General features: G+C 38.2%; 1 protein-coding gene across 1 annotated transcript in view; it reads right to left on the bottom strand.

Moving 5' to 3' along the window:
• Positions 1-482: 482 nt before the first annotated feature.
• Positions 483-15,556, bottom strand: part of abca12 (ATP-binding cassette, sub-family A (ABC1), member 12) — a 53,577-nt gene continuing 38,503 nt past the window's right edge. Inside the window, exons 40-53 of the mRNA XM_068329335.1 lie at positions 14,673-14,727; positions 11,015-11,192; positions 10,708-10,823; positions 8,422-8,581; positions 7,921-8,174; positions 7,386-7,590; positions 6,940-7,049; positions 6,018-6,168; positions 4,099-4,233; positions 3,456-3,559; positions 3,047-3,139; positions 2,736-2,841; positions 1,738-1,875; positions 483-1,270 (exon numbers count right to left, since the gene is read on the bottom strand). Coding sequence (XP_068185436.1) covers positions 1,160-1,270; positions 1,738-1,875; positions 2,736-2,841; positions 3,047-3,139; positions 3,456-3,559; positions 4,099-4,233; positions 6,018-6,168; positions 6,940-7,049; positions 7,386-7,590; positions 7,921-8,174; positions 8,422-8,581; positions 10,708-10,823; positions 11,015-11,192; positions 14,673-14,727 — 1,916 coding nt within the window. The 3' untranslated portion in view covers positions 483-1,159. The remainder of the gene's footprint in view (positions 1,271-1,737; positions 1,876-2,735; positions 2,842-3,046; positions 3,140-3,455; positions 3,560-4,098; positions 4,234-6,017; positions 6,169-6,939; positions 7,050-7,385; positions 7,591-7,920; positions 8,175-8,421; positions 8,582-10,707; positions 10,824-11,014; positions 11,193-14,672; positions 14,728-15,556) is intronic.

Below are 15,556 nucleotides of genomic sequence, written 5' to 3'. Positions count from 1 at the left end.
TAATAAATAATACATTGATAATACATTGGAAACATTTGGGCACCTAATGTATAGTATTGTTTGTTGTGATTCGGTAGTAGTTCATGAACATTTTATGTGTAGCAAACCCTTTATCTTTCTTCACATTATACATTCCTTGATTTATCCTTCTGTGTCCTCTTCACCAAGAGACTGGCTTTAAGACAATAGCAGCAAGCAGGAACAATCAAAAATAAGAGATCAACTAAAATGATTATGTTTAGATTCTCAATCACCCAAGCCTAAGTAAATTAGGAACAGCAAAAAACAATCAACTGGACTGGTGTAACTGGTCGCTTAACCAACCCTAAACAAGTCGAGTTGATTCTTTTTTGCTCTGCCTCATTCGACTAGAATGTGGTGGCCTTGGTGGAACATTGAAATATAACTAACAAATTCCTGTGTAGTGTTATAGAGTGTTCAGTACAACAAAGCATAGATAAAACACAAACAGTGGATGCATTTGGAAAAAAAAGTTTATTTTTTAAAAAAATAGATGGAACCAGTTCAAAAGTATGAAAGGGTGTATCAAATAGGGCTGCAGGCGTCTACAAGAACATGGAGGGATAGAATAGTACCAATAATAATTACTCTTGTGACATTTCATCAAGTAACCACAATTACAAGCATTTTCAATTAGAAAATAATTTAGTTATATATCTAATGCATGAAAATAAAATAAAATAATCAAACATAAAACACTGATAATGAGTAAGGTATGTCATTCTAAATAATTTCAATCAAATTACTGCAGAGATAAATCAGTTGACTATTTGATCATTTATTTTTTCATAAATCTTAATGTGTGGTTAATTAAAGACATTTTGTCCAATCAAGCAAGGTAAAATTACATTACAGTACATTTTACCTGTTCATCTATTCATATTACTAAATATACATGTGCTTTTGTGCTGCCAGTTTGGTATGGTAAGGATAGATACAAATTAGTTATCCCTCTTATGATCAGAACACAGTAAATGTAAATTCAATATATAATCCATATTTCTATATTTCTATTTTAAGATATCAATGGCTTCAATTCCTATTTTTGAACCATGCTGAGCAGATTAAAGGCAGATCTTCTACATACACACCATGTGTTTCTCTTTATATCGGACACAGACGTAGTACCAAACATCAGTTAACTCATTGCTTCAGCTTCCTTAATGGAGCCCCATCCATCTGGTTCTTCTTCACTCTGCATTGATTTGTTGTCCATGTCAAAATTGTCCCTGACAAAGTTGATGAAGACCTGTGAAATTTCAGTAACAATTTCAGTATTATCCCAAAATGAAAGACATATATTTTACTTTGAACTCAATAATCTGCGGTCAGTTTCCATACCTCCCCTGCCCCTCTCTCTAGCCTTCTTATGGTATCTTCCAAGCCCAGAGCTCCACTTGGGCAACCCGGTTCAAGAGTATTAGTACTGGCTGGACCATGTATAAAGCACATGGGCTCTCTCCTTAACTCATATTCCATTTATTTCCCCTCAGGCATACCCTCTGTCAGATTCCCTCTGCTTCTTTTAAACTTTTTTTTTTCCCAGTCACTCTTTCACTCCCACACAGCTTTCTTCTGTCCCTGCTTCCCCTTCCACTGTCTTTCATCTTCTGTTCCCATTTTTTCTGTCTCTTGTTGCCATCTTATCACCCCTACAAAACTACACAGTAGTCCCCCTCCCGAACCATCTGTTTATGCGTTGCCTCTTTTTCTCACCTCATCCAGTGTGGTCTGGCTCACAGAGAAGTGTTTGATGTGCAGCGCATTCTTGTTGGACTCCAGCTGGTTGAAGATGTCAGCCACACCTCCAGGTGCAACTGGTACATGATATTCTAACATAGCAGAGTGTTGGTCCTGTGTATTGGAAAGAAATGCACAAATGGTAAATGTTCTAAAATATAATATCCATGTGACCAAATGGTATGAAATCCACTGGACTGTAAAAATCAGTTTAGACCACAGACAGACCCACTATCAAGCTACACTCCAAAATCAGTGGGTAGAGGATTTAACATCAACATCTCATATTTCATTTTATGTGACCTCTTAAAAGCTCATAAATAAACATTAAACATGGATCCCATGAACATGGACATTATTAAAGGAGTCAATTACAGAGACAAATGCACAGACCATTTCCATCTGACTCTGCAGTTAACCCCAGTTCTGCACATTTTTTTTATTTTATTGCATGTTGTTCCTCATTACTTTGGTTTTACAGCCCACAACCGTGTTTCTTTGGTTTGCTTTGGCTGCCCTCAACAACCTTGCTTCTAGCTGCAGTAGGCAGCTATTTCCTGAAGAAGCAAAAAATTCTGCTAAACCAACTGAATGCAACACTGCTGACGCAAAATCACCATTAAACAAAAAATATTGACTAGCTTGTAAGTTTAGTGGAGAAATATCTGCTGAAGAGACAGCTATTTCCTCCAGGTGTTGGTAAAGATAAACACAGTTAGAGGAGGACTGAATATTGAACTTCTATTTGTCAGGTGAACAGAAACATTGCCAAAATTGACTAATGTTTGTTAATGAAGTGTGACAGCTTTGGCACTAAATTCATCTTAATGCAGTAAGCCGATGATTTCAAGCTGCTGGCAAAAAAATCAGTCTAATGTTGCTTAACAACAATTGTGCTATGAGTAGTAAGTAACTAACTAGTAACTAACTAACCTTTCTTTCTTCTCTATAAGCATTCTCTGAGCGAAGCTCACCTTGAGATAAGTGCTGGGGAATCTGCACTGCATGAACCCAGTGATCGTTTCTGTGTTGCCTGAGGTGTCAGTCAAGTACATCTTCACAGTGAAACCAATGCCAAACCTAAAAAAGCAGATTTTACAAACCAAGCAAAGTTATTGCAAATCTTATGAGTCCTTTGAGGCAGGAGTATATCAGTTTCACAGGAAAAAAAAGTGATTTTATTGTATTAAAGCCCATATGGAGTAACAACCCAAGGCTGTGGAAAGGCATGTGGCTTGGGGGAGGCTGTAATGGCTGGCTTCAAGGATGAGCAGCGGTCACTAACCTGTTCTTTATATGCTGCAGGGAACCCAGGCATCTAAACTGGCCTTTCACCATGATGGCAAGTCGGCCGCAAAGAGCCTCACATTCCTCCATACTGAGATCCATAGACAAAGGCAAAAAGATAAAAGGTCATCTCGGGACCATTTGAGGACATCATAATTTATAGTTCTTGTTTCATAAAAAATAAAATAAATATATTTACTACTTATACTACCCACAACAGGTTGGTGTTAAGAGAAAATCATATATATAATTTATGATATAAAGTCCTAAGACTAAATACAAAATTTAATACACACACACACACACTACACACACACACACATACACACACACACAAACACACACACAATTTTCCTTCATAAAATCCAAATTGGGTCTGTGGCAGTAGTGGGTAATCCTTTTCTGACCTGTGTGAAGTGAGAACCACAGCACATTTTCCTTTCACTTCTTCAGAGATGATTTTCCACAGGTGACGCTTGGTGTGAGGGTCCATGCCAGAGCTTGGCTCATCCTGTTGAGACAAGATTAATGACAAAAGGATAGAGGGATGTGTAATACACAAAGGGTGTGTTTGAAAACAAGACAGAACAAGCAAGAAAAACTGGGAGTTAGTCAAGGAAGGTAGTGTTTTAGAAACAGTGCGCAGTGCATACAGAAGAAGGGAAAAGTAGAGGCAGGGCATGGGAGACCCGATGTTGCAAAAAAAAGCAACAAAAAAAAACAATAGGGAGAGAGGCAGAGGGAGAGACAAGAATAAATGAATATAAAACAAGAAAAAAAATACAGAGGTTGGAAATTATGAAGCAACAGAAACATCATTGAGACATAGGGTAAAAACAAAGTTGCAAAAAAAATCGGTAGGAAGACTACCTTTAGTTAAACTCAAGAAAGCAGACTAATTAATTGACTTTATAAAAGCTGCCATGGAACCGGTATTTACTTCAATGACCCCTTCAGAAAGAACAGTAGAGTGTAGTTAGTATAATATTTGCTGTCTTGTGGCCATATGGGCATTAAAATGGGCAGATGCTCATGCAGGTGTTTCCTCACCAGGAGCAGGATTTGTGGATGCCCAATGAGAGCCAGCGCAGTGGAGAGCTTCCTGCGGGTGCCGCAACTGTAGCCGTCAGTAATGATGTTTTTATGACTGTTTAGCTCCAACCTCATCAGCAGGTACCTCACCACCTTTAAAATAAACAACACATTTGATGAAAACCACAAATTAACAACAAATCAAGATTATGGATCACAGTTTAAATGCAGTAATTAGGAGACTACACAGTTGAGCCATATTCAATCAAAATACCGATTTAGCACTACATGTTCGACCGTTTTCTTTGACAGAACTGTAACTACATTTATATGTCAAAGCAGTTCATGAATTAATGTGTTAATCTTTTCCATCACCAAGAACTCAAGTTTATCAATAACACAAGAGTGATTAACCTTCACAATATAAACACATGAAAACCAGTTGTATACAAAGCTAACTTGCAAACACATAATCTGGAGTAAGATGATCAAAATGTACATAACATAGGCTGAACCCATGGCCACAGGAAAATCATTGTAAATGACATGTGGTGGTTTTGCAGTTATAACACGGGAATCAGTAAATTTATTATTGCTGTATATAGAGGTATATGACAATTTCCTCATCATTCTGGACAATCCCAAGCCTATAGGCTGCAACTGGAAATGGCAAGAGTTTATTTTTGGTGCATATCAATCTATCTTGTGTACTAAGCCACAGTGCAAGCAAAATTAAACTTTTAAATAGCTTATAGCCATTTCAGTACAAAAAATGTCAATCATATGAAATTGTATGCTGTGAAGTTTTCCTGTTGGTGCACCTCAGACCCATGCGATGGAAGGTGTGGAAATCAGATCACACGAAGATATGGGTGATATGTGAATACATACTTTTCTATGGTATGATGTGTTTTTTCTCTGAAAGAGCTGGTTTTTACAGTTGTGAGTTCACTGATCAAAGTTAGGATATGTAAGTGCTTAGCACTGTCAACATAGCATATTTCTGAAAAAACCCCCACATTTTTTTCTTTTTCATTTTCTCACATAAAAGCCCCTTTCTATCACCTTTCATGTAACAACTCATTTTGTCTGACAAAGCCACATATATGTGAAATGACCCCATTAGGACTTATCATTATCCAAAGCTTGAGTACTGTGGGCGCCAACATATGAGAACTCTATAGGCAACCTCAAGTTTGAATTACTATGCCATTGATGCTGTGGCCATTTTGCCATTGTTGTCAGAGGAACTGTAGCAGCGATGACAATTACAGCCAAATAGATTCATTTCTGTGCTTCGCTTTTATATGTGTGTGATTGCTTCTCTCTATAATACAACCAAGATTGTCAGAAACAATCAATGATTTGTGCTTCTACATCTTGCAAAATGCTGTAAATGTAGAGAGAAATAAGTCCCTGTATATACAGATGTGACATTTCTGTTCTGGTTCTTTTGACAAAAAAAATTAAGCACTGATAAATCACATCATCCTGTTGACTGGTTGCGCTGCACATTTCTCTCATGTCAGCAGTGATGGCAGAAAAAGCAGGCTCACTTCGTAATCACCACAGAAGCAAGACTGATTAGTTATCCAAAAGATAAATGGGAAGAATGGGGCTTAAGTGACATGTCAAATGAGATCCTCTCATCATCAAAATGTCGTTTGAATGTAGATTCCTCTGCTGGGAAGCATAAGGCATCATCTTAATTCTCAAGTTTGGATTGTACAAAATGACAGCAAAAGCCTTTCCATTTTGAAACAGATAGATGCAGCTTTTAGTATACATCACTTACCATTTTAAATGCCATGATTCAGTTTGCATTGAAGCACCAATGTTAACTAGTCCTAGAATGGGAGCTCGTATGTGTATATCAGACATTATGCACTATCACAGACCAGACTTGAAAAGCTGCACAAACTCTGTTTCATTCTTACCCAATCCAGCTCCCTCTTTGAGATGCCTCGAATGCGACCGTAGAAGTACAAGTGCTCTTCTCCAGTGAGCAAATTGTCCAGTGCATCCTCTTGGGGACAGTAGCCAATGTTGATTCCCTTGCTACGGCACTCCATTATGTCTACCAACTGTCTGTGGGGGGACATAAAAAATATATTATACTAAATGTCATAAACCAGACGGACATATGTAGTGTGCTGCTACCATGGCTGTCTATACTGTGCTGCTGCTGGGCTGGGAATACCCACTGAAAAGCTTTGACAACACAGCTATTTTTAAATTTGAACACTGCCGCATGAGTGCAGTGGTGTTGGTTAATACCTAATATGAGAGTCTATAGAGAGAGGGATAGCTGCTACTTGCTAAATCCCAAACCATTTGCATTCAAATTTTGGTTGATGCAAGGTAATAACATCCTTCATTTGCAGATATTTGTATTATGCAAATGAGGTGTAGTTCAAATTCATTAGCCAGTGCAGCTTGGGTACCTGTGAAAATTAATTTGAAGCTTTGTCTTGTGATGGGTTTGCTTCTGTCATGTGCTCCATACTTATGCTCATAAATCATCTTCTGTTTGAAGGAGTATATTTTAACTATACTATTGCTCACCTGATTAATGGGGGAAGGTGTGTGTAGCATTAACAAAGTAGTGTTTTACAGTGTGACATGCATACAGAAAAAGGGAAAAGTAGGGGCAGGGCATAAAAGAACAGGCAAAAACAAAGGAGTGACTGCAAAATAGGAATGGTAATGGGAGGGAAAAAACACAAAAAAGAAAGACAGGAAGAGAGAGAGGAATAAATGAATATAAAATAAGGAAAAACAAGCATAAGCAAAAGAAGTAAAAAGTATGGTATGTATGTTATGCATTTGATGATGAAGAATTTTTTCTTAACATCTTACCCATTCCGGTCCCTAATCTGTGCTGTGCCACCAGTAGGGCTAACATCTCCAGTCAGCATCTTGAAGGTTGTAGTTTTTCCTGCTCCATTCTCTCCCAGCAGACCAAAGCACTGCATGTAAACATTCTCATTTACAATAGTGTAAAACTACAGTAGTCTCCCAAAGATTATATAGATATAAAGAACAATTTACAGCCACAGACGTTTTTTTTTTATTTAAAAATATTCACATCTTGATTTTGTAGTTGCAGCCAATTGGGCTTCTAAATCTTCAGTATTTCTATTGTCCTGTTTACTGCTCTGTAAAATGATCAATATATATAACTCAGTGGGAAGGTGAGCAACTTTGGAATTATTTGGATATTTACAGTCAGGCTCTTTGATTATCTTCAGTATCCTACTGACTTTGCAGTAGTGTTTTATGTCCTAACTATGGTAAATGCTTACCTCTCCTGCTGGGATACCCACAGACAGCATCTTGACAACACAGGTCTTCCTCTTGAGGTGTTGATAGACCTTGGTGAGCTGTTTGACCTGCAAGATGTCTGAGCTGGCTGCTCCACTGGACACCCTTATGTGTTCGCTTGCCACATCCTCATCCACGTCCTCCAAAGACACATGCTGAACTGTCTTTTTGCCACAAATAAGATTCCTGAAAGGAGGGGGGGTGGGGGGTAAGTTACAGTGAGACAAAGAGAAAATACGCTGTCACATTTTTTGATTGACAGATTGATGGATAGGCTTTCAGTTTGATAAGAAAAAAATCATGAGTTAATTTATATCTTTCATCAACATCTGTACTTATGTGGTTGTTTTCTTGGTAGAACACATACTATTTATCTCTCGAGTGATGATAAATAGAAAAATTGGATTTTGCGTAGCATTTTCTTACACGTCTTCTCAATTGCGAAGTAGGATACATGTACCACAAGAGCTCATGATCTTTCATGACTTCATCACAGAATGTCATTTTTTTCCTCACCTGACTTTGCGTAAGAGTGACTTGTTGAGCAGGAGGCGTAGGGTAAAAAAGAACAGGCCTTGGACAAAGGAAATAATAAGCATCCAGCCCAGGACATCTAGAGAGAATGGGTTCTGATAGACATCAATGTTATAGCCTTTGAGGATCTGAACCTCTATGCTCTGCCTGGCCAGTGTCATCAACCCATTCCCAAAATTAAATTGGGGAAAAATTAAGAAGGCCCGGCTCAGCTCCAGGAAGACTTTCTTGATGAACTGCAGGACAGAAGGACAGGATAGAGGATAGTGAAAAAGCAGATAGAGGGAGGTAAAATACTGAAGCTATGAAGGCAAGTCCAAGGTGACATAACACCAAAGACCACATGTCTACTTCCGATGAACTCATATAAACATCTACAATATATCACTACACCAACATGGTCTGACTGAGCATTATGCAAGAAGGTATGAAAAAACATGCATCCAAAATTACTGCATCAATAATCAAGCCATTTATACTGACCTCAGGGTGAATTGCAATTTGACTCGTGAAGAATAAAATGGAGGTGGACAAGATGGTGTTGACACTAATGAAGAGGTTGATGCACATATAGCTGATGAAGGCCATTTCTGGATCCTTGAAGACACCTGATAGTAGGTACATCCAAGGGAAAGTCGCAAACCTGATAAATGGGAAGACACTTTACAGACAGCCTCAAGTAAAAATAACCCAGCACATACTATAACTTAAATGAGACTTTCTTCAGTTCCAAAAACAGCAGACTCAAAAAGGCACTTTGCAATTCCTAAATGAAGTGGTCCAGGCCTGTAGCAGAATAAGCAGAGGAGCTGTATGCCTGACAAAAATGGATACCAAAGAATACTGAAAAGGTAAGAAGGAAAATACCACACCAATGAGGCCAAACATTCAATCATGATGCCAAATCATAGTAAGATAAATGACTTCTTCCCATATTACCCTGGTGGCAAAACATCCTTTTTTCTCCCTTTTCCTTCACACAATCTGGCTATTCATTTGCTTAAGGTGTCCTGAAGACAGAGGGGAAGAGAACAAGGAGACTGACACACACAGACATTGACAAAGCATTTGAATGCCATGCCCAAAAAAAAGGTGCTGGATAGGCAGATAGCTAGTGCCAAGCCATGGCAAAAGAACAGAAGCAATAAGGCTACAGACTAGACCACGTGGGTACAATATGACAGATGGAGGACTGATTATTCATTTCTTGAGAAGGAAACATCTTTCTGATAAATGACAGGCAAAATGTTGCTTTGGCCTCCTGAGATCTGGGGCTCAGGATGAGTCCTGTGAAAGCAACAGGAAACATATGAGACTAAGCTTCAACTACAGCGAGAGAAAGATGTCAGTAATCTCATTAATCCAAATGTGGGAACTATGACATGTCACCGGCTTAACATAATTCCAAAAACCTAGCTCTTGTTGTCAGAATGTATCTTAAAACTGTGGCATCTCAAGACAATAAGTAGCTAGACAGAGCATTGTTTTTTTAAGCCCTGTTGCAGTGTTCTCGTTTGTGTGCATCCTTGCATCTCTGGCGCACATTTTTTGACGCATGATCGTAAGACAGAGTTCGTGCACTTCCATTCAACAAAAATATTCATAATTTTTCCATTTCTCCGCTTAAATTTAGAACACGGAAAATCGTTTTGGTTTTTTTTGATCTTCCAAGAGAAACTCACCTGAGTTTCACGCCACGAGACTCACCTGCGTGACTCTGTCTTATTAAAATCATTTTACACGCTGCAGTGAGAGAGCGGCACAGATTTTTAAGCTTTTTTGACCAAACGGATGATGCTACACATATAAAATTTATTTTTTATTTTATTTTTCATAATGATAAATAACATATATGTCACTTAAAATTAACTTTACTGTCCCTTTTAAGCATTATATAAATAAAGGTTGATTGATTGAGTGATTGATTGATTATCACCATGGCTCCGAAAAAGATGCAAAAGTTGGAGATAAAGCTAATCACAATGAGTGCTTTCTTGCATAAAAAAAAACAATCAAAAGTTAATGGAAAGAAGGTTCTGTATACTGTATATGAATTAAAAGCAAGAAAATATTGAGTGAAAAGCAAAAGTGAAAGAAACAACTGTATTACATCTTTATTTCTAAAGCTGTTTTTTTTTAAGTGAAAAGGCTTTAACATAATTTTACTCCTTTTTCTTTTCAATTAAACAGTTATGTTATTAATAAAAACATTAAAATTAACAGTTTGTTTAGTTTTTATATTTTCCTATTGGCAAAACTCAATCCTTGTGTATGCTTCTACCATATATTCTATTCTTACATCCCCCTTCGAAGCGATGATGTATTGTAATTGTCAGTGTCTTGTGTTTGTCCGTTCGTCCGCTTGTTCATCTGTTAATTTGTCCACCAAATATCTTAGCAACCGTTGCAGATAGGAAGATAAAACAAAAGCTCATTACTCGGGCAGCAAAGGGGATGGAAATGAGATGATGACCTAGAGAAAACTAGGTCAAGGTCAAATTTCAACTTTTGTACACTCAGTGTGAGTAAGACCATAGATCAAAGCTAGTGCTGTGATCTACATATGCACTAGCTTTGATCTATGGTCAAATATTACAACAATTGCTCAGATGTTTCATACGCAACATCACATATAAAATTGTGTCCAATGGGGCATTAAGGTCAGGTGATTGATTGATTGATTGATTGGTTGGTTGGTTGGTTGGTTGGTTGATTGATTGATTGATTGATTGATTGATTGATTGATTGATTGATTGATTGAGTACTCACCCAAACAGCACCAGAAGCAGAGTGATGGCACCCAAATTTTGCCTATCTGTGAATGCTGGAATCTTGAAGACTGCGATGACCGCAACAGTCAAGAACACAGGGATGAGATACATGACCTGTGGAAAAAGGAAAAATAAAATGCAGCATCATTAAATTATTACTTTATGTGCATTAAGCCTGGATATATTTTTAAAAAAATAAAGCTATGTAGATTTGTTGCCTTTTAATTCACACAGAAAGGTTTGACTACATTTCCCCAGGTAAATGAGATGATGTTTGGATCTCCTGATAGGCAATAAGGATTTACCATGTCATAAAAGAAGTTCACAACCCAGTAGAGGGGCTCGCTGACGCCAGCAATGTGTTGAAGCATCTTGGAGCCACTGTGGTGTTCACTGACTTCATACATGGCGAAGCTGGCTGTTGTGATTGAATAACCCGTCAGCACACACAAGGACACTAGGATATGAAGGACTCCCTGCGTACTGTAAGGAACAAAATAACATTATTCAAATGTGTTTGACATTAATTATCACTATTGTCCATAATGAATTATCATCAGCTCATAATGATGCCCATTATATTCCTGGATGTTGTGCAGCCCTTTAATTTTAACTTATTCCTCTACAGAGTATTTGTCACAGCTTTAGATGAAAAGAAACCAACATGGAGAAATGAATCAAAAGTCTCTGGTGAGCTGAATCACTTTGGATGATGCTTTTTCCAAAAACAATGGCCCATTTAAAAGCCAAATTTTGTACCCTGCAGGAACCTGACTCACATGAATTATTGGAGAAGCTCACAATAATAAGACTTGCATTAATAGCAAACAGGCTTGTTAGAGGACATGGTTTTGTCCATCCCCTGACAATATTATGACCGCAAAAGAAACACATGGCTTCATGTGGAGAACAACTTCACACTTCTGTTGCTGTACAGTAGGTAAAGCAGTGGGACTGCTGTGAGGCTGCAGAGCCGATTATGCAGACTAAACCTTGGACAACTGCTGAGGCTTTGATTACTCGATTACTCTTCAACCCAGCATATTCTTTTAAATCTATTAAGGCCACTGCCTGCTTATCTTCCACGCTCTCTTGTCTGTTTTGCATGTCAGATGACTAGTTTTACTTCTCTCCTCTGACCATGGTAGAACACCACCAACTAAACAGAATAAGCCAAGGCAGAAAAAGTTCAGGATGACGAAGCTGGCAGAGTGACCAAGTGGGAAGGAGAGATTCACAAATGGTGACATGTGGTGGGCGTAGAAGGGCAGCAGTAAATACAGAGAATAGCCAACAGCTACAAAGCAGGCTTGTTATCAGCATGGACAAATAGCCAAAGAACTTTTCCCAAAGGCTAAAACTTCTACACTGTGAGAATTAAGACATCTGGAGTAATACGTCTACTGTATCGTAAACTGAGGAAGCAGAATATCAGAATGGAAGGAGAGCTAACTGTGCAATCACAGTCAATACAGTACCTTAGCAGCCTAACATCTATGAAAACACAATACATATAAAGATATATGGAGTAAATGGAGAAACTGAAGGTCAGTAAATACAGAAAAAGGGTCGACTCTAATAAGGCTCCGGAGGGAACAGGCCTAAAAGATGTGACTGTTTCAGCTCAACCCACTCTTAGAATGATTTATTTGATTTGATACTCTGGACTGCACACACACACATGCGCGCATACACACACACACACACGCGCGCGCGCGTACACACACACACACACACACACACAACCTCAATCCACAGTCTGAGGCTCTAAAGCAAAATGTGGAGTATTTTAAAATGAACTCATTTTGGGAAGTGGTGTGGAATCAATCCACCTCTGTGCCACCTTCAGGGTAAACACTCATTATATTGGAACTCTGATCAATAGTGCAAGCTCAGGGATATCCATCTAGAAAATCAAATATGGGTAAATACTGCTGTCATGTACCTCCCTGCCCCGAGTCCACCCAGATGTTCTGAATTCATAAAAGGAAGGCTTCCAGAATTTAGTGTTGGCTCAACTAAAAAGTAATTGCAATCTTTTCACCAATTACAATGCTAAGTGGATTCCCCTTTTTTACAAGTGCAGTTCATTTATTTTTTGAATGCCACTCTTAAACAGAAAAAAGAATGCTCAGGTTACCAAATCAACAAATCTTCTCAAAAGTTGAGGGCAATTTAATGTTTTCAATTATCTGTTGGTTTGGTCATTTTAGTGTTCCTGACAGGAATAGGCTGGGAAACATTTTTAAAAGGAGGATGATTGGTGGCCCTGACCTGAATGATCTTGGCCACGTTTTCAAAGTAAGGGCCACTCAGAAGGCAAAGGTCATCCTACAAGACCCTTAGCATCTTCTGCATGCAGAGTTCAGATGTATGCCAATGTGGGCCTTGAGGATCCAGAGGGGAGGGTCATCAGCTGGTTCTAACATCACACCTTGATAAAGAACCGATGCTGCAGGTTCTATTAGCGTGAAAGCCTGTGGAAATGTGGCGGATTCCGGTGCTGCTTACACCCATGTGGGCCAGGCCGACTCCAACACCTCCCAAGATCAGGATGATATGTTTGAATTGTTGGATCCTCAGGGATGAAGCAGCTGATACCTACTTCCGATCCAATCCCCTTGCAGTTCCAAGAGAAAACTGTTGAACTGCCTCTGTTAATATCACATCAAACTCTGGTGAATCTTCTTAGAAGAGATGCAATGATTTTTTGTACTCCAGCGGGAGTAATTGTTGATGCAAGAAAACTCGAAATGAATTTGAAATGCGATGAGGAAATGGTGTATTGGCTTGGAGGCCTGATTGGCTCTTTTATGAATCCAGCCAATGAGTGGATGAAATTTATCAAAGCTAGCGTGCCTGATGCAAAGCCACAAACTTGCTATCATTGTACTCTTCAATTTTTTAAAGATGGATCTAAAGCCAATCCAAACATCTGGGTCAATGAACAACCTGAAAGGGTGGAAATTCAGTCGGGGTACATTATATTAGGAAAACAGGGAGCTGCAATGGAGGTACATGAAAGTACATATTTGTCCAGTGAGTTTCAAATAAAAAATAGCTTTCCGCATGTAACACTGTTGGTAAATCCAGGTAGTTGTAGATCAGTACCTCCTTTGATAAAAATTGTTGTGTTTTATTACATTTCCCAGTTTGAGTCTATGGCTTAAAAGCCACGGAAGAGGGGAATGTGGTGGTTTATGTTTAATAAATGTTTAATAATGTTTAATAAAATAATCATGTGATAAAATAATAAAATAATCACGTGAAAAAATGACATAATTAAATAATAGTTATGTGGAAGGCCTAACACTCCCTTTGAGGGAGTGGCCAGTAATTTGATCTGTCTTAACGTGTAAAAAGATGGCCTTTTAAGGGATAAAGATTTGGTTTACACTGGCCGGTCAATAACCGCCCATTGACTCACAGCAGAGTATCTTGACTTATAAACCAATGAGGGAGACTTGGGGAGTGAGTGTGAGTTCAGCGTTCAGTTCAACATGTGAACCATGTAATATTAGTTAAGTATGTGTTGAAATTGTTTGCTTTTATCATCGATGATAATGTTGGATTTCTTCTCAGCCTGAATTGACAAATAAATATTTTATACTTATATACTTTTTCCAGTCTTAAGGAAACCCTGAATTCTACTTCACCATCAGGAAGGCTTATTCATGCCAGGAGGGCAAGTCAACAAATATCATTTGTCATTTGTTGCCCCAACTGCTGTGTTTATAAATTTCAATATAATAAATTATAAACATTTACATTTTTCACTATATCTAAGGATACTGTATACACACACACACACACGCACGCACGCACGCACTCACACACACACACACACACACACACACACACACACACACACACACACACACACATATATGTATGTATAAAATTCTGTTGGATACAAGTTTTCTTGGTCCTAATCCTAATCCTGAATTTAAAGTGAATCCTTACATCACATCGTCTTCTTCCAAGTGACCATAATAGGGATGACTGAAAACTGAAATGCCTGTAATAGAAAGAAAGAGAGGATAGTGTCAATGGCAGAAAAACAACAGAATGCAGTCTATTTTTCAGCTGGGATACCAAAGGAGCAATCATATTGCCTTAGCCTAGGAAACAGTTAATTGAAAAATATAGTGCAAGATGATTTCATTTGCCAGTGCACACAAAGAAAATTGAATTTTCTTTATCATTTTTCAGGGTCTTACTGATTCTCACAGACACAAACTGCTCCCTTACATGTCCCTGATTACACTCACAAGATAGGGGAAATCAACCAAAGCACAGCAGCACTGGAGCAGGATGGAGGCTCAATGCCATGCTCAAGGGCACTTCAATCATGGGTTCCACTGAAAATCCAAACCTCTTATCATGGTGAAAATTTAGATATTACCAGAAACAATCTGTATATTTTCTGATGAGAAACAACTCCATTTCCATTTGTACCTAATATTTATACTCATAAAAGACTACACAAAACACTGTCATGGGTTTTCATAGCCAAAATTCCAAATTGTTCCTAATCCAAAACCCAGAGATATAAATATGTTTTCTTAGAGAGCTGAGACAAATATTTAAAACATTTGGATTTCTATTTAAAACTGAAAAATCATAAAATACAATAAAAAAATTAGATGATATTTAAGTTTCAGGGGATGTTTTTGTTGTCAATCAATGAATATTGCACTTAACGAACTGAAGAACTGGTATATCCCATCCTCATCCACCCAAAAAATGCATCCTGATGCACTCATTCAGTTTATCTGTCACTCAGATGTGACTGACAGTGAGATGATGTGTTTCAAAAACCAATAAGCTGCTGCCATGGAGATCCA

The sequence above is a fragment of the Antennarius striatus genome, chromosome 12 (assembly GCF_040054535.1).
Source record: "Antennarius striatus isolate MH-2024 chromosome 12, ASM4005453v1, whole genome shotgun sequence".
In the NCBI taxonomy this organism is placed as follows: Eukaryota; Metazoa; Chordata; class Actinopteri; order Lophiiformes; family Antennariidae; genus Antennarius; species Antennarius striatus.
This window is presented reverse-complemented; position numbering and strand designations above follow the sequence as displayed.